A 14,173-nucleotide genomic window follows, 5' to 3' on the forward strand; every position below is an offset into this window, starting at 1 on the left:
TTGATAAATAATTTATATTGTATATAAAACACACAGTACAATAATGTGATGTGACTGGTTATTTTGTCTTTGACTTCTCATTTTCTTCATCATTTATATTGGCCTGTATCCATTCTAGGAAAGAGTAAACCCTAGTGTAGACATCAGGGTATCCCCTGGCGCATGGCATGCCCCAGGAGACGATGCCCACGACCCGATCTTCCTCAACCAGAGGACCTCCAGAATCACCCTGAAAGATGTCAACTGAATAAAACTTGCTTATTGCAAGACACACAGAGCTAGCACATGATTTGAGAGGAGTATACACTGCACCCGTACTCTATAAATTCCAATATGGACAGTGATAGCAATCCCGTTGTTTTTGTGTGCAACATCAATTTAGTTCTATCCATCCATAACGCTTTAGCCACAAGCTTGGTTAAGCCTGGAAGGGGTTTCTAAACTAAAGAAGTCTTACAGCAATCCTTAAGGGATTACTCTTTAAGTAGTCGTTCTGCAGTAGGTACTCTTTCGCCTCTTTCTGTCAAATTGTATTAACGCTGTGATGAAAAAAGACAAATGAATACTTTAGTTGAAACGGTGCAATTAATCAGATTTTTTTGAAAATTAGCTTTATAGCTTTGCATGAGGTGGTGCAAAAGTTATGGCGTAGCTCTGTTATAAAATAAATGAAGTTTACAATTACATAGTGGCACATCACTTTATGGATCGCGTCTCTACAGCGCGTCACTTTGAGCGCAGAAGAATGAGCACAGCATTCAGTACAAAAATACTAAAGAATTCAAGGGTTCTTTTTGGGCATTACCAGAGCATTGCGAGACTGACATGCTCCTCCAAAGCAGAGGTATTAAAGAAATAGAAATGGCGAACTGGTACCCTTTTCAATTGTGTGTTAAAAAGGCTTGCATGCAAAGGAATTCTTATCATGTTTTATTTTTTCAATATTTATTCTACTCTGAATTTCTCTTTCTAACAATTAACACATTATTCAACCCTTATACGTATCCTATAGGATTATAATCCTGTTATCTCTGTGCAGGCTGCTTACAAATGCTATTGTGAATTGTATAATCCTCTAAATACAATGAGAGCTGACAGGCAATTATTCAAATTAATTTTTGGTGCGAGAAATATTCTATGTTTTATACTTATTTTTAAATTTACTTCTACTATTATAATTTCGCACAATAATTATATATTTATAATTTTATCTATATGGTGCTATCCAAGTCAGGTAAATAAACAGCAAAACGTATAGCCACTTAATGATACAGCAACAAATATTAGTTTAGTTTTGGTAAAACGTTAGGAGTAGACAAATACATTACAGGTTGGATAAGTTGCGAAGCTCTTGATTAAGTGACCGTGGTTAATTTTTTTATATATGCCATATCGATGTTTTACCGAATCTTACATTAGCAATATAATCAGAATAATACTTTAATAGTTTTAGCCAGGGTTAAATAAATAATAACGATTTTATGAAATTACTAGTTCTTTGTCGTTTTAAAATACTTACGTGACACGCTCCTTCTCCCGCTTTTGTAAGAGAGCAAATTTGGGACTCAAATACAGGATTAATCCCACTGAATAGCCTCTGGCATTCATCCACACTCAAGGCTGTTACATTAATCATTTGTAGCGTATCGGGCAAATTACCGGGGTACTGAAAATCATTGATTCATAATATATACTATACAGCCAATGTTCCTCAGAGACAATGTAGGATTCTAATGGTGAAAGAATCCAATTCCAGTAGTTCTGGAGTGTATTCAAAGCAAACAAATAAACGTTAAATGTTTTCTGTTTAAAATATAAGTGTAGATGAGAATCATGAGACACGACTAACCGCCGAAAGACCTAAGGCCTCTGTACCTTAACAAAATCTCCGACGTGAAAAACTGTGCCCATAAATATCATAATAATTAAACGAATCAATATTTATGTAGTTCCTGGGTCAGAGGGTTATTACAAATGATTTAATGCTACATACTCGTAGTTATATGTTTATTAAAATTCGAAGCTAAATGAATGCTATGTTAGAGAGAGAGAGAACGCTGTCGATAACTTAAATTCCGACGATTTAAGCTATTGACAGCGTATACATACTACATAATTATAATACGCTATAACCTTTTCAGTTTGAGCCTTAGATTTCTGTATCTGTTTTATGATCATTAGTCAATCTAATAAGCAACTAGGTGATCAGCCTCCTATGCCTGACGCACGCCGTCGACTTGGGTCTGAGGCAAGCCGGTTCACGAGGTTTTTTCTTCACCGTTCGAGCGAATGTTAAATGCGCACATAGAAAGAATCTATTGGTGCACAGCCGGGGATCGAACCTACGACCTCAGGGATGAGAGTCGCTCGCTGAAGACACTGGGCCAAAACTACTCACACACACTTTATGTTACACTTACTGATAATCTTCCCCATCCCGTTAAAAGTAGTTCTGCGTCAGCTTCTGTATTCAATGCCGGAAGTGATATAGGTTTTACTCTGTCACCGAACACGATATCCTTCGTGACCTTTACGAGGCTAATGTCGTTGAAGATCAAACCACCATCATAACCTTCGTGGACAACAATTTTCTCCACCGAGTAATTCTCTCCACCATCGACAAGACTGTTTGTACCGACCACAACTTTCACGCTGCTTGTTGATGAACTGTAAATTGGCAATTTTCTTTAGAATTACTCAATTCAATACAGATATAATTGTTTATAATTAGGTCATCTCATTTGTGTGTCTACGATCGGGTTTATATACTTTTAAATATGTATACATATAGCACACGTCTAAGTGTAAGGCAAGAATCACAATTTTTACTACATAAAGTTAATCTACTGGTTCAAACTGAACGAAATTTAAAGTATATTGTGTTTATACAATGCTTGCTTGGTAACTGAAAATTTAGGTTTCTAATTTTATACACAACGAAGTTATAGGGGGTCGAAAATAGTCTAAACTGCTTCAAATGATCGGGCCGTGTCCCAGTTATTTTACTGTAATAATGTCAATTGTAGAACTATATTTTCAATGTTCTCTCCTTCTCTTACGTCGAGGAGAACCTTATTCATTTATTTGATTTGGAGATGCATATCTAGTATATATACAGAGCTTGTGAGACTATCTATTGTAGATTAATATAATAAGAAAAAAAGAGTACCATACCCAACAGTACAGTGAGCAGCTGTCAAAATCCACCTTTTATCTAATATAGAACCTCCACAAAAGTGAGAGCCGTATATACTCCTCAACGAAACCTGATATGGTATTCCACCATCAGGTACATCTTTACCTCCGACAATTCTAGTTATATGTTCAGGGTAAAACCGAAGATTTGCACCTGTAAATTAAACTGTTATTAGTGTAGTACATTTTTACAATGATAACTAAGATTGCCTAACATTAGCTCCCATTTTCAACTGAGAGGCTTTTGCTAGGAAATGTCACAGTAAAATAGGTTTACACCATCTTAAGCAAGATCGTTATGAAAACATTATTATTACACTTCCCATGCCATCGAACATACAGGCAAAACAACAGCCTATTTTGTCTTTAATTTTTATTCTAAATATCAGCCGTGCGAATCTGTTAATCCGTGAGTTCACCACGCACTAACAACGCTCCCTTCGTCACTCACGTCATTTTTGGAATCTCATGGTATTCTGTTAAGCAATTTCACATTACGTCTTGAGAAGCGGAGGGAGCTTGTAGTTTATTGTTTATCAGAATGCCAAATCGTAAAATGACTGCTTCACCACTGATTTGAGCGCGACCGCCGCTGCGAAAACCGCTGTGAGAGTTCGAAAAGTGAGTTTCAGAATCGCAAGGCTGAGCTTTGTTAAACAAATGTCCAAAGCTATAGGGTGATTCTTTATCAATTGCTACACTGTAACGTAAGCCTAATTTTTTATACTTGAACCCCTTTTCAATCAAATTTGATTCGAACGATTTTTTTACGTCTCAGAAAATAATGGTATTAATTATAATACACGATCTTGGCTTTTTTTTAATACATTCAATTCAAAACTTGCCTTGCACTGCACAAAACGCAAGAAATAAAATTAGCCGTTTTAGGAACATCGTAATAATATTACAAAATGTATACTGATAATAATGATTTAATAAATTATTGGCCTTATATAGTTGTTTTCTTGTTATCAATCGGGTCGACACTTGTTATAAACCAAAATACCCTACTCAAGTTGGAGTGGTTAAACGACATATAAAACCCTTCTTAGTTTATTATGCTGTATGTTGAATAGGTTAACAAATATCTTTAAAACATATATATTAATTTATAATGTTAGAAAATTGTTGCCGGAAGAGAATAATTTTTAAATGATAGAGATGTTTATCTTATGTTGCGTTTATGAAAAGAAATATATTTCTTTGGTTTGCAAGGGATTGATATAAATGAGTTGAGTATTTAAACTAAAAGATCAAGGGCGTGAAAAAAAACTAGAAATCTAACTAATTTTGTATCAAGCCTCAAGTCGATTTGTTTAAATAAACCGCCTTCGGTTGGTCAATAAAAAAAAATTGGTTGTTTGTAAAGTAGGTTTACGATCGAGATGTTTACGTGATAACGTCTTATTGGTGATATAAGTTTTTGGGAAGTAAGGAATTAATGAAGGTAACAATTTTTTCAAATTTTAAATTACATCTATCGTTTTATTCACACTTTTGATGATAAATTTCGGGTGTAAAATGACAAGTTTACTTATTCGACTATGATATACATTTTTCTTCATACATTCACGGAATGACTGGCAGCGCTCGAGATGAGACGGGAGATCGGTCCGTCTCTCTCTCGTTATACCTGCGATCGCGCTCGTGAGGTTTTGGTGTGACACAAGTTTCTGAACATGTCACCCGACTAAAACGATTTTAAAGACGTTATCACGTCAAAATCGATATAAAATCTTGATTAATTTTTTTTTAAATAGTATGATATTTAATAAAAAACCTTGTTCTTTTCACTTGAAAGCCCCTATCTCTTGTGACAGATGCTATAAGTATATTAAGTAAAAAATAAGAAGCATTACATATTTTTAGAAAAATACACGTTACAATACTTTATTATTGTTGTATAACACATCATGTGCTTCTGGAAATTAACATTTATCATCTCCTCACACAACCACTCCAGATCTATGTTAGCTATAAGCCCCGTGGAGTGACGTACAACATAGCCTATTGTCTGAAGGGTCAGCTACTGTATAATCTGACAATCGTAGCCACTTGAATAATTGTTATTGTATGTACTAATCCGATACAATAAAACGTGACCTCAATAAAGGACACGCTTGAATGTTTCAAGAACCTCAGTTAACATTGTCTCGCATAATTATTTAGGCATAAATAAACAATAAAAAATATCTGTGGCGCTACAAGCATTTTAGGTCTGGGCTTCAGACCTCAGACTGGGGTATATGTTTCATGATTATTTGACAATCTATTGGGCAAACAACAGCCTCCTGTGCCTGACACACGCCGTCGACTTTTTGGGGTTATGGCAAGCCGGTTTCCTCACGAGGTTTCCCTTCACTGTTCCAGCGAATTTTAAATGCGCACATAGAAAGAAACTCCATTGGTGCATAGTATGGGATCGAATCTACGACCTCAGGGATGAGCCACAGCTCTTTATAAATAAGAGTACAAAATTATTGTACTCACTCCGTACAAGACAACAGTATCACTTAATCTAAAAGTATATTTTAAAAACTTTATCAACTATGTTGATATATATGAAACAAGGAATATATAAACTCATGATAATGAATGTTCAAAATATATTTTTTTTCTCTCTCTCATTATTCCCATAATAATTTTATCTTTACGACGGACAATTGTGTGCCTTTCTTCATGTTAAGAATTGATCAAAACGAGGTATGTACTCAGGGCTCATTTTTTAAGTTATAATTGTGTATTAATGGCCAACCGAACCGTTATTTGTGATACATTGTGTAAATTGTCTATTATATTGCCCATTGTAGCTTTCTTTGTTGTTATACCCAGTGCACTACACGATTTGGATTCTCGTTTCTTGTAACAGCAATGGAGTGGAACTTTCCCTTCAATCTAATCTTCAATACATTATAACATTAGGTTCATTCAAGCAGCGGCTAAATAAGGCCTCTCCTGTATAGGCGTGCCCTCCGATAGGCCGCATCGCACTTAACATCAAACGGGATTGTGGCCAAACAATTCTGTACAAAAAAAGATTGAGCTAATAATCAGAAGTTTATTTACCAGGCCAACGTGGCTGCCTTGGGGCTTGTGGTAAATCATTTATACTTTTAACTATATTGTCTAGGTACTTCCATATTGCTATCAAAATAATTTATTGTAATTATATTAGCTATAAAAGTCACCGATAACATTGTAATTATGTATTTCGTACAAATTTACAAGTCAATTAATGTTTAATCACCCCAATTTTGCTCGCAGAGTTGCCATTAAAATAAATTCTTATTGATAGTTTTTGATTGTAATAGACAATCGCCACGGTTTAGTGGTTAACGTGTTGGCTTCTTAAAAAACATCAATGAATAATACGATTTTATTAAGGAAAATCACTTACCATATAGCCTTAACAATTTCTACCTGTGGAAGGTACCACAGATCACAGATAGAAAGAAGTTCCCTTAAACAAGTAGAAACCCTCGACCAGTCTAAGGAAGGCTGTTGTCGATCCAAAACGTATTGGTTCTAGTTCTGATTTTTCTATCTTCGCTTACAAAATTCGGCTATCATCATGTCTAAAATGACCAAAATATACATTTTTCCTTAAAAAATTAAAACAATAACCCGAAAATTTTACCTATAATATGATATGAGATATGATATGTTTGCGTGTTGTTCCCACGAGAATGTAAGTGCGTGCTCCTATTTCACCATGCCTCCTGCTGATAGGGGACAAGTCTTTGTTTTTATTTATGTTCTTATTATTAATTACTTAAAATGTCATGTGGAACATGGTGTAATGGTTGCAGCTCCTTACAACCCTTGTGTAAAAAAAAAAAAAAACATGGCGATTAAAAAGAGTGGCGGAGAGTTTATTGCCAGTTCTTCTCTTCCGTTCTACGCCCTTGATTTGAGAACTGGCAGTAAATGTAAAATTAGAAGCATTAATATTTATATCTTTAATGACGAATCACAAGTGTACATTGTGTTACCTACGTGAATAAATGATTTTTTGAATTTTGAATTTGAGATCTGTAAAACAATTTTTTATAAAATGCCTATTTATTTATTAAATTTTGTTGTATTAAACATAACCAGATGCTACACAATAATTATAATATATATAGACTAACATAAATACTAACTTAATCTACTAATAAATTGTATGTCTACTTAAAAAATAAAAACAACTTAAATTCATCTCACAGTCTTTCCAAATCTATCACAAATATATCCGGTTCTGGTGCAGAACGGATATGCAGCGAAATCATTAGAGGAATTGGTGACAACTCGTGAGTTCCTTTCAGAAAGCAGGGTCTGCCTCCGGGATCTGAAACACTTTAGTGTAAGCAATTCCGAAAGCAGCCACAAGCAGTCTGTTCTAACCCTGAAAACAATTAGTGCAGATTATAGATCCGAGTGCTCTCTCCGTAGTTCCAGTGATTCATAGCCCAACCTATGAAGACTTTAGTGAGAGAGAAGTGAAACTACAATTGATTCCTTAAAGTAGTTCTTAAACCTAAACTGAAGGTTTGCGAAACCAAACGAAGGTTTGAATTGCCCGTGCATCAGCTTCGGCGGTCGGAGTTTATTAGTAGCACCCGCGTTTTATTTTTAATGGCTGGCAAATATTACTCCTATGTAAGTGATGGGCTAGATTATTTAGGGCCGAGAGTTCATCCCAGTGCACTGATTTTAATATATATATTAAACTAGCGGACCCGACAGACGTTGTCCTGTCTTAACTATGAATATTGATTTCAAATTGGTATAATGAATTAAAAAATATTTCAGAAACAAAGTGTTTATTATTCTAATGCTTTATGTTATACAACATTCTTTGTTTGTTTTTCTGGCTCGCATATTATTATATTATCAATATAATAACTCCGATCGAAGCATTTATTTTGAACGATATTCATTATTCTTACATCCTCTGACGATATTTGCAGCACGCATTCTGTCAATGTTGTGTTATGTCAAACGCCATAAGGTTACACCAAAAAGTTCGAATTGTATGGTGGTTAAGTATTCTTGAATTTTCTAATTTTCCGCGCAATTTTTTTCTTTTTTTCTTTTATAAGAACCTTCTCCTGACAATTACAAACACAACAAAAAAAAAATCAGACAAATCGGTCGAGCCGTTTTCATGTGATGTCGTGCAGCAGTCTTGGCCTAATGGCTTCAACGGGCTACTCTCTTCCCTGAAGTCGTTGGTTCGATCCCCGGCTTTGCACCAATGGACTTGGACCTTTCTATGTGCACATTTAACATTCGCTCGAACGGTAAAGGAAAGCGTCGTGAGGAAACCGGCTTGCCTTAGACCCAAGCCTATTAGATGAATCGGATACATAAATCTGAGTCCCAGGCCTAAAAAGGTTGTAGCACCACTGATTTATTTTACTTTTTACATTAAATCTATACGTACTTTTGTTGTATTTATATAAATAAGTCAGGTAAAATTATATTGTCTAACTAAGTAGTGTAATATTTATGCTTAAATATCGGTTTTTAATGTAAATTAAAGTTTTGTCTTGAGTATAAATAAGGTTTCTTCTGTGTTATCTTTTAGATTCATTATGAATAGCCTGTTTGTAACATTTCTTTTCCTTGCACTGAGCAGTTGCGGTGAGTTCTATTTTTATTATAGAAGAACATTTATTTTATACATTTTGTTAAGGGATCAATAATATTTTTGACAATTACATTTGTTTTGAAATTATTTTGCAATTCGCTGTGGTTTTGATAAAACATTAGTTCAGATGCATTTGAAATTAATTAGATTTTAGCCAATTTAACTTATCTAATTACGCCCTCAATCATATATTGTTTATTGAGTTTCTGTGTGTATGAACTATTTGTGGTTTTATTTAAAGGCAAAGTAATTGTTACCAATCCTCTCATTATTCCTATACTAATGGTCTTCATATCTCTACGACTGACAATAGTGCCTATTTTTGTGATAAGAGGGTTTAGTATTTATTGCCACCGAACCGTTCTTTAAACAACTGTGAAACCGACTGAAACTTTGCACAAGTTGCCAGGGATTCTAGCAAGTAATTCTTGGAGATAATATGTAAGTACCAGTTAAATGGTATCTTTGGGATTATTTGTGGTTTTATTTAAAGGCAAAGTAATTGTTATCAATCCTCTCATTATTCCTATACTAATGGTCTTCATATCTCTACGACTGACGATAGTGCCTATTTTTGTGATAAGAGGGTTTAGTATTTATTGCGACCGAACCGTTCTTTAAACAACTATGAAACCGACTGAAACGTTGCACAAGTTGCCAGGGATTCTAGCAAGTAATTCTTGGAGATAATATGTAAGTACTGGTTAAATGGTATCTTTGGGATTAGTTGTATTTCTTTAATAATATATTATATCCGGTTAAAATATTTCGTCTGTATTGTATTACTTTTTTTTCTTCTCTAGATATAATAATAACATACACTTCATATTATTATTATTATATACACAGTGCACACGTATAACAACTCAGCTACACTCACATACTTATACATTCAGGCATACTTAATAATATGTCTTATACGACTTATGTTTGATTAGTTATAACACTAAGACTACTTTATCTTAAAAAATTGTTTGAAACATGCACCATGGAGTAATTGTTATCTAGTTACCACACACACACACACACAGGGATAGCGATAGATGAATTTTGTCACAACCATATTTCTGTCAAATATGGAGTTATTATATTAAAACAGGAGATGCCAGATCTAAAATCAGCGGGCGGATTGTGGGTGGTGATGACGCTATCGACGCATTGGCTCCATATCAAATCTCACTTCAAACCGACTTGTTAGGAAATAATCTTCATATATGCGGAGGATCCATTATAAGTGACCAGTGGATTGTAACCGCGGCGCATTGTATTGACGAGTTAGTATAATAGTTTTAATTTTAATATTATTTATACAAATGATATAAATAAGAATATCATGTTATAATATATAATAAGATAACATGATATTTTTTTGTTTTATTAGATTGGCAACACCACGCAATATCATAGACAACATACAGGTTGTAAGGTGTCAATGTGTCAAAGTCAATTTGTCAGTAGTGGGCTGAATCGATCGTTGAGTTGAGTTGGTTGATAGTGAGATTGTTGAGTTGATAGTGACCACAACTTTGAAAATAGTAATCGAATCTGTGACAAAGACATAATATTATGTACTTATAGCCTTTATGTATACTCTTCTTCTTCTTTCCCCTTTCAAGGAAGGTGAGGCCACTCTTGTTAGCAACTATTGCTCGATATCGATTTTACCTTCGCCAAAGTCTTTAAATTCCTCATTTGCTTACGACAATTTAAAAAATGTATACTGTCTACCCACGTGGTTTTGTCTCACGTCACTCGACTGCTACTAATGTATTGGATTTTACTGATATTTTCATTTGTATTGATAACAAAAACCAGATTGATGTTGTTTATTGTGATCCTAGCAAAGCGTTTGACAAGGTTTCCCATTCTTTGTTAGCGTTAAAATTAGAAGATTATTCAGGATATATTAATGTTGTGCAGAATTATTTTGATTTTGTTAATTCAATAACATCTAGGGTCCCACAAGGTCCTTAATTGGGTCCTACGCTGTTTAACGTTTACATTAACGATCTACCAACCATATTCCGCAATGTTAGGCCATTTTTTATTACTTTTAGGTTTTTGTAAGCAAGATTTTTATCTGTTTTAAATAACCCCTGTTACCTTACCAATAAATAAATTTAATGTATTTATAATTAAATAAACTTCTTTATATTATTTAATAGCAGAATATCGAAGTATGATTTAAGTAATAATAAAAATATCTATTACTGAACAGGACTGTTGAATAGTTCGCGTTTATAACTTACGAAATTTAATTCAAAATGTATAAACGCCTTTTCGCCTAAACCAAAGACAATGTATAATAAATTGAATAATTAATACAGTACATAATATTTTCAGAGTTCCCACTGAAAATTTGACAATAGTCGTAGGAACGAATTCACTTTCTAATGATGGTCAACGTTACGAACTTCAAAAGTGCATCTCACATGAAAACTTCTCAAGGGAAACCGTGAAAAATGATATAGGCATATGTAAAGTGTCTACGAACATTACTTATGGTGAGAAAATTCAACCAATAAAATTGCCTTCGAGCGATGTCAAAGCTGGAAAAAAAGCTTTGCTCACGGGATGGGGCTATACTAATTTCGTACGTATACTTTTTTTAGTATTTGAAGGGAAATAACATCTCAAATAATTTTCAATACTTAATACATCTTACAAAAAAAAAAAACGATAAACATACGATATCTTCGCCCTATATCGCCTGTACATGAAATCCAAATTGCACTCTTTTAACTAAACTATTATTTCTACCAATTTGTTTAAAAACAAATTAACAAACAGCGTAAAAGTTGTGAGAACTAGACTAATTTTGTGTTATGAGTGGTTTATTAGTATAGCGGTTAATAAGTTGTAACTTTTAAAAGTCTATCACCTGCTTGCCAATAAAGAAAACAAATGAAGACTAGAAATTTAAGAGAAAAGCGAATAATGGTTCAACATTTTAGTCACGTATATTTGATCGCCGTAAAATGACAGACTGGTCCAACTCTAGTCGAGAAGAATATATTTAAATATTTTTTTTAGACAACCAAATTCTTCCAATGTAGATAATTTTATAACATATAATAGACGTTTGATTATAATAGGAAGCCAGGAGAGCTCCTGATAATCTCCAAAAAGCGATACTTACAACTCAAACTCTGAAGAAATGCAATCGAAACTTGAGAGATTTCAAAACGATCCTACCGATTGGTGAAAGGCAAGTCTGCGCATACGCTGGCAGAGGAACAGGAGGATGCCCAGTAAGTATATTATATAAAAATTCAAAACAATAACGAATCTAGAAATAAGACATAGACTCCAAAATAATATTGACATTTGTTATTTTGTTTTGAACAAATTTTATATTGCTTATTAGCTATAAATAAAAGTTCCTTGAATGTTTGGCTATATCTATGGAAGGTGATAGTCATAAAATAACATAAAAACAGTTTTTCATTAGTTTTATTGGTTCTTAGTTAAATATATTTCAGTAATGAAGACAAGAGAGAACGAAGAGAAAGAGATGAATTAAAATCTTTAAGATTTTTTAAACCGTGTGATGTCGGAGCAATGGCGTTACTGTCAGCTGTCATTGTCATTTCTCCGACTTGTATAAAGATAATAAAGTTACAACTTATTGATCTTCCATTGGAGGCAGTTTTAACTTTCATTATATTTTTTTTTTAATTCAAATTCTCTCCTCTAAATTCTTACCGCTGGGCGGGACTGAGGACTGAGGACAGTACCAGCTCCATCAGTGTGTATCCATTGGTGGCATCACTTAATATCAGTGCTTTCCTTGTTTTATATTAAAAAAACTTTCATTTTAGATTTTTACCTTGTAATTTTATGTAATTACTTAAAGTGACTTAATTGAGTAATTACTTAAACTGTTTACAGGGCGACTCGGGAGGTCCATTGGTAATTAACGGAACATTAATAGGAGTGGTTTCTTTTGGAATACCGTGTGGTCAAGGCTATGATGATGTATTCACAAAAGTATACGCTTACGTAGACTGGATACGTGGGAAAATGTGAATCTGACCTAAACCAGAAGTATTTATTTTAAAGTTGTCATGAGTTTTATTTTAACTTTGTTAACTATTGTGTGGTTTTTGTTGTCTAATATATTGTTTAATGCATTATATTTTTTATTAAAATTCTCTTACTTTTTGAGAAAATACGAAACAAAAATGTGGTATCAATTTTACGTTGACATATTTACATTCATTGATCCAGTGGGTGAAAAGAGCTATCTCCCCAAACTACTTTATTTTGAACACCAGACCAGATAGCTCTGTATACATCTGAAAGTCATAAGGGACTTAGATTAATTGATTTTCCATCTGAGTCTGTTAAATATGCGGATCGGCTTTGTAAGAACCCAAATCATTTTGTTCTTAGTGATAAAATGTACTCTGACATAGTATCGGCCTTATCGCTTCTATGGAGGAACGGGACTGCAAGTGAGGAGGGAAAGGGACCCCTTCGAAGGTCTAAAAAAAGCTGGCTGGAATGTATATATTAGAGAATCTCTTAGAAAGGCCAGATATAGTTTTAAAAAGTGGCTACAGTGGCGGCTTCCGACTTCTGCGTATATTTATGATAGTGTGTGTGAAAGTAGAAAAATATTAAAATTTCGCCTATAATGGTGTCAAACTCACCAAAGACCAAAAAAAAAATGAATTTACTCGCCTTTTATCACAGTAAAACGACAATTAGTATTTTTTACTTGAAAGAACACTAACCGTGTCAAAAGCAAGCCTGCTATTCCCGTGACAATAATACAATTGCTAATAAAAGTATATATAGTATATATAGATAAGTTCGTAGTAAAATTTATTTAATGTGACCGAATGTAAGGTAAGTGCGATATAGTATCGAGAATGTTCAATCGTCTATGCTATACAGTATACACTATACAGTCTCTATTTATCACATTCTTCCCAGCCGAATAATATGATAAAAAACTATAATAGTGCCACGCCAAGTAGTAAATGCCACGAACAGTAATATAACTGTTTCTTATCCTGTTCAGACCTAACATTAATTAATTTATTTTTATTTAATTATACTTCGTTGTAAAAACATAATAAAATTGACAAAATTAAATAAAAAGTAGGGCGGCCTTATGGCTATATATGGCTTTCGAGCGATCTCTTCCAGGCAACCACTGTGACAAAATATATATATTAAATTGGATATATAAATATAATATTTTCGTTATGGTATCATATAATACATATGACCTAGTTCTCGGGCGACTGGTGGTGGTGAGGTGTGAAGAGATTTGGTCATCACCGCATCAAAAAGCAAACTCGCAAAATTAAGAAACCTTCGTTCTAAACACGC

At 33.8% G+C, this 14,173-nt stretch overlaps 2 protein-coding genes across 2 annotated transcripts; one reads left to right on the top strand and one right to left on the bottom strand.

Moving 5' to 3' along the window:
• LOC125063815 (chymotrypsin-2-like) lies at positions 1 to 4,143 on the bottom strand. Its single transcript, XM_047670460.1, has 5 exons — positions 4,041 to 4,143; positions 3,175 to 3,349; positions 2,421 to 2,667; positions 1,520 to 1,666; positions 1 to 229 (listed from the first exon to the last, which is right to left on the bottom strand). The coding sequence occupies exons 1-5, from the start codon at positions 4,087 to 4,089 to the stop codon at positions 59 to 61; spliced, it is 789 nt and encodes a 262-aa protein (XP_047526416.1). The 5' UTR covers positions 4,090 to 4,143; the 3' UTR covers positions 1 to 58.
• A 5,737-nt stretch (positions 4,144 to 9,880) lies between these two features.
• Positions 9,881 to 12,949, top strand: LOC125063829 (chymotrypsin-2-like; the record flags this gene model as incomplete). The annotated part of the gene is made up of 4 exons (XM_047670479.1): positions 9,881 to 10,104; positions 11,174 to 11,423; positions 11,926 to 12,081; positions 12,722 to 12,949. Coding segments are annotated over 4 exons (768 nt in total), but the record flags the coding sequence as incomplete, so codon positions are not given.
• Positions 12,950 to 14,173: the final 1,224 nt, after the last annotated feature.

Source organism: Pieris napi, chromosome 3 (genome assembly GCF_905475465.1).
Source record: "Pieris napi chromosome 3, ilPieNapi1.2, whole genome shotgun sequence".
NCBI classification, from domain to species: Eukaryota; Metazoa; Arthropoda; class Insecta; order Lepidoptera; family Pieridae; genus Pieris; species Pieris napi.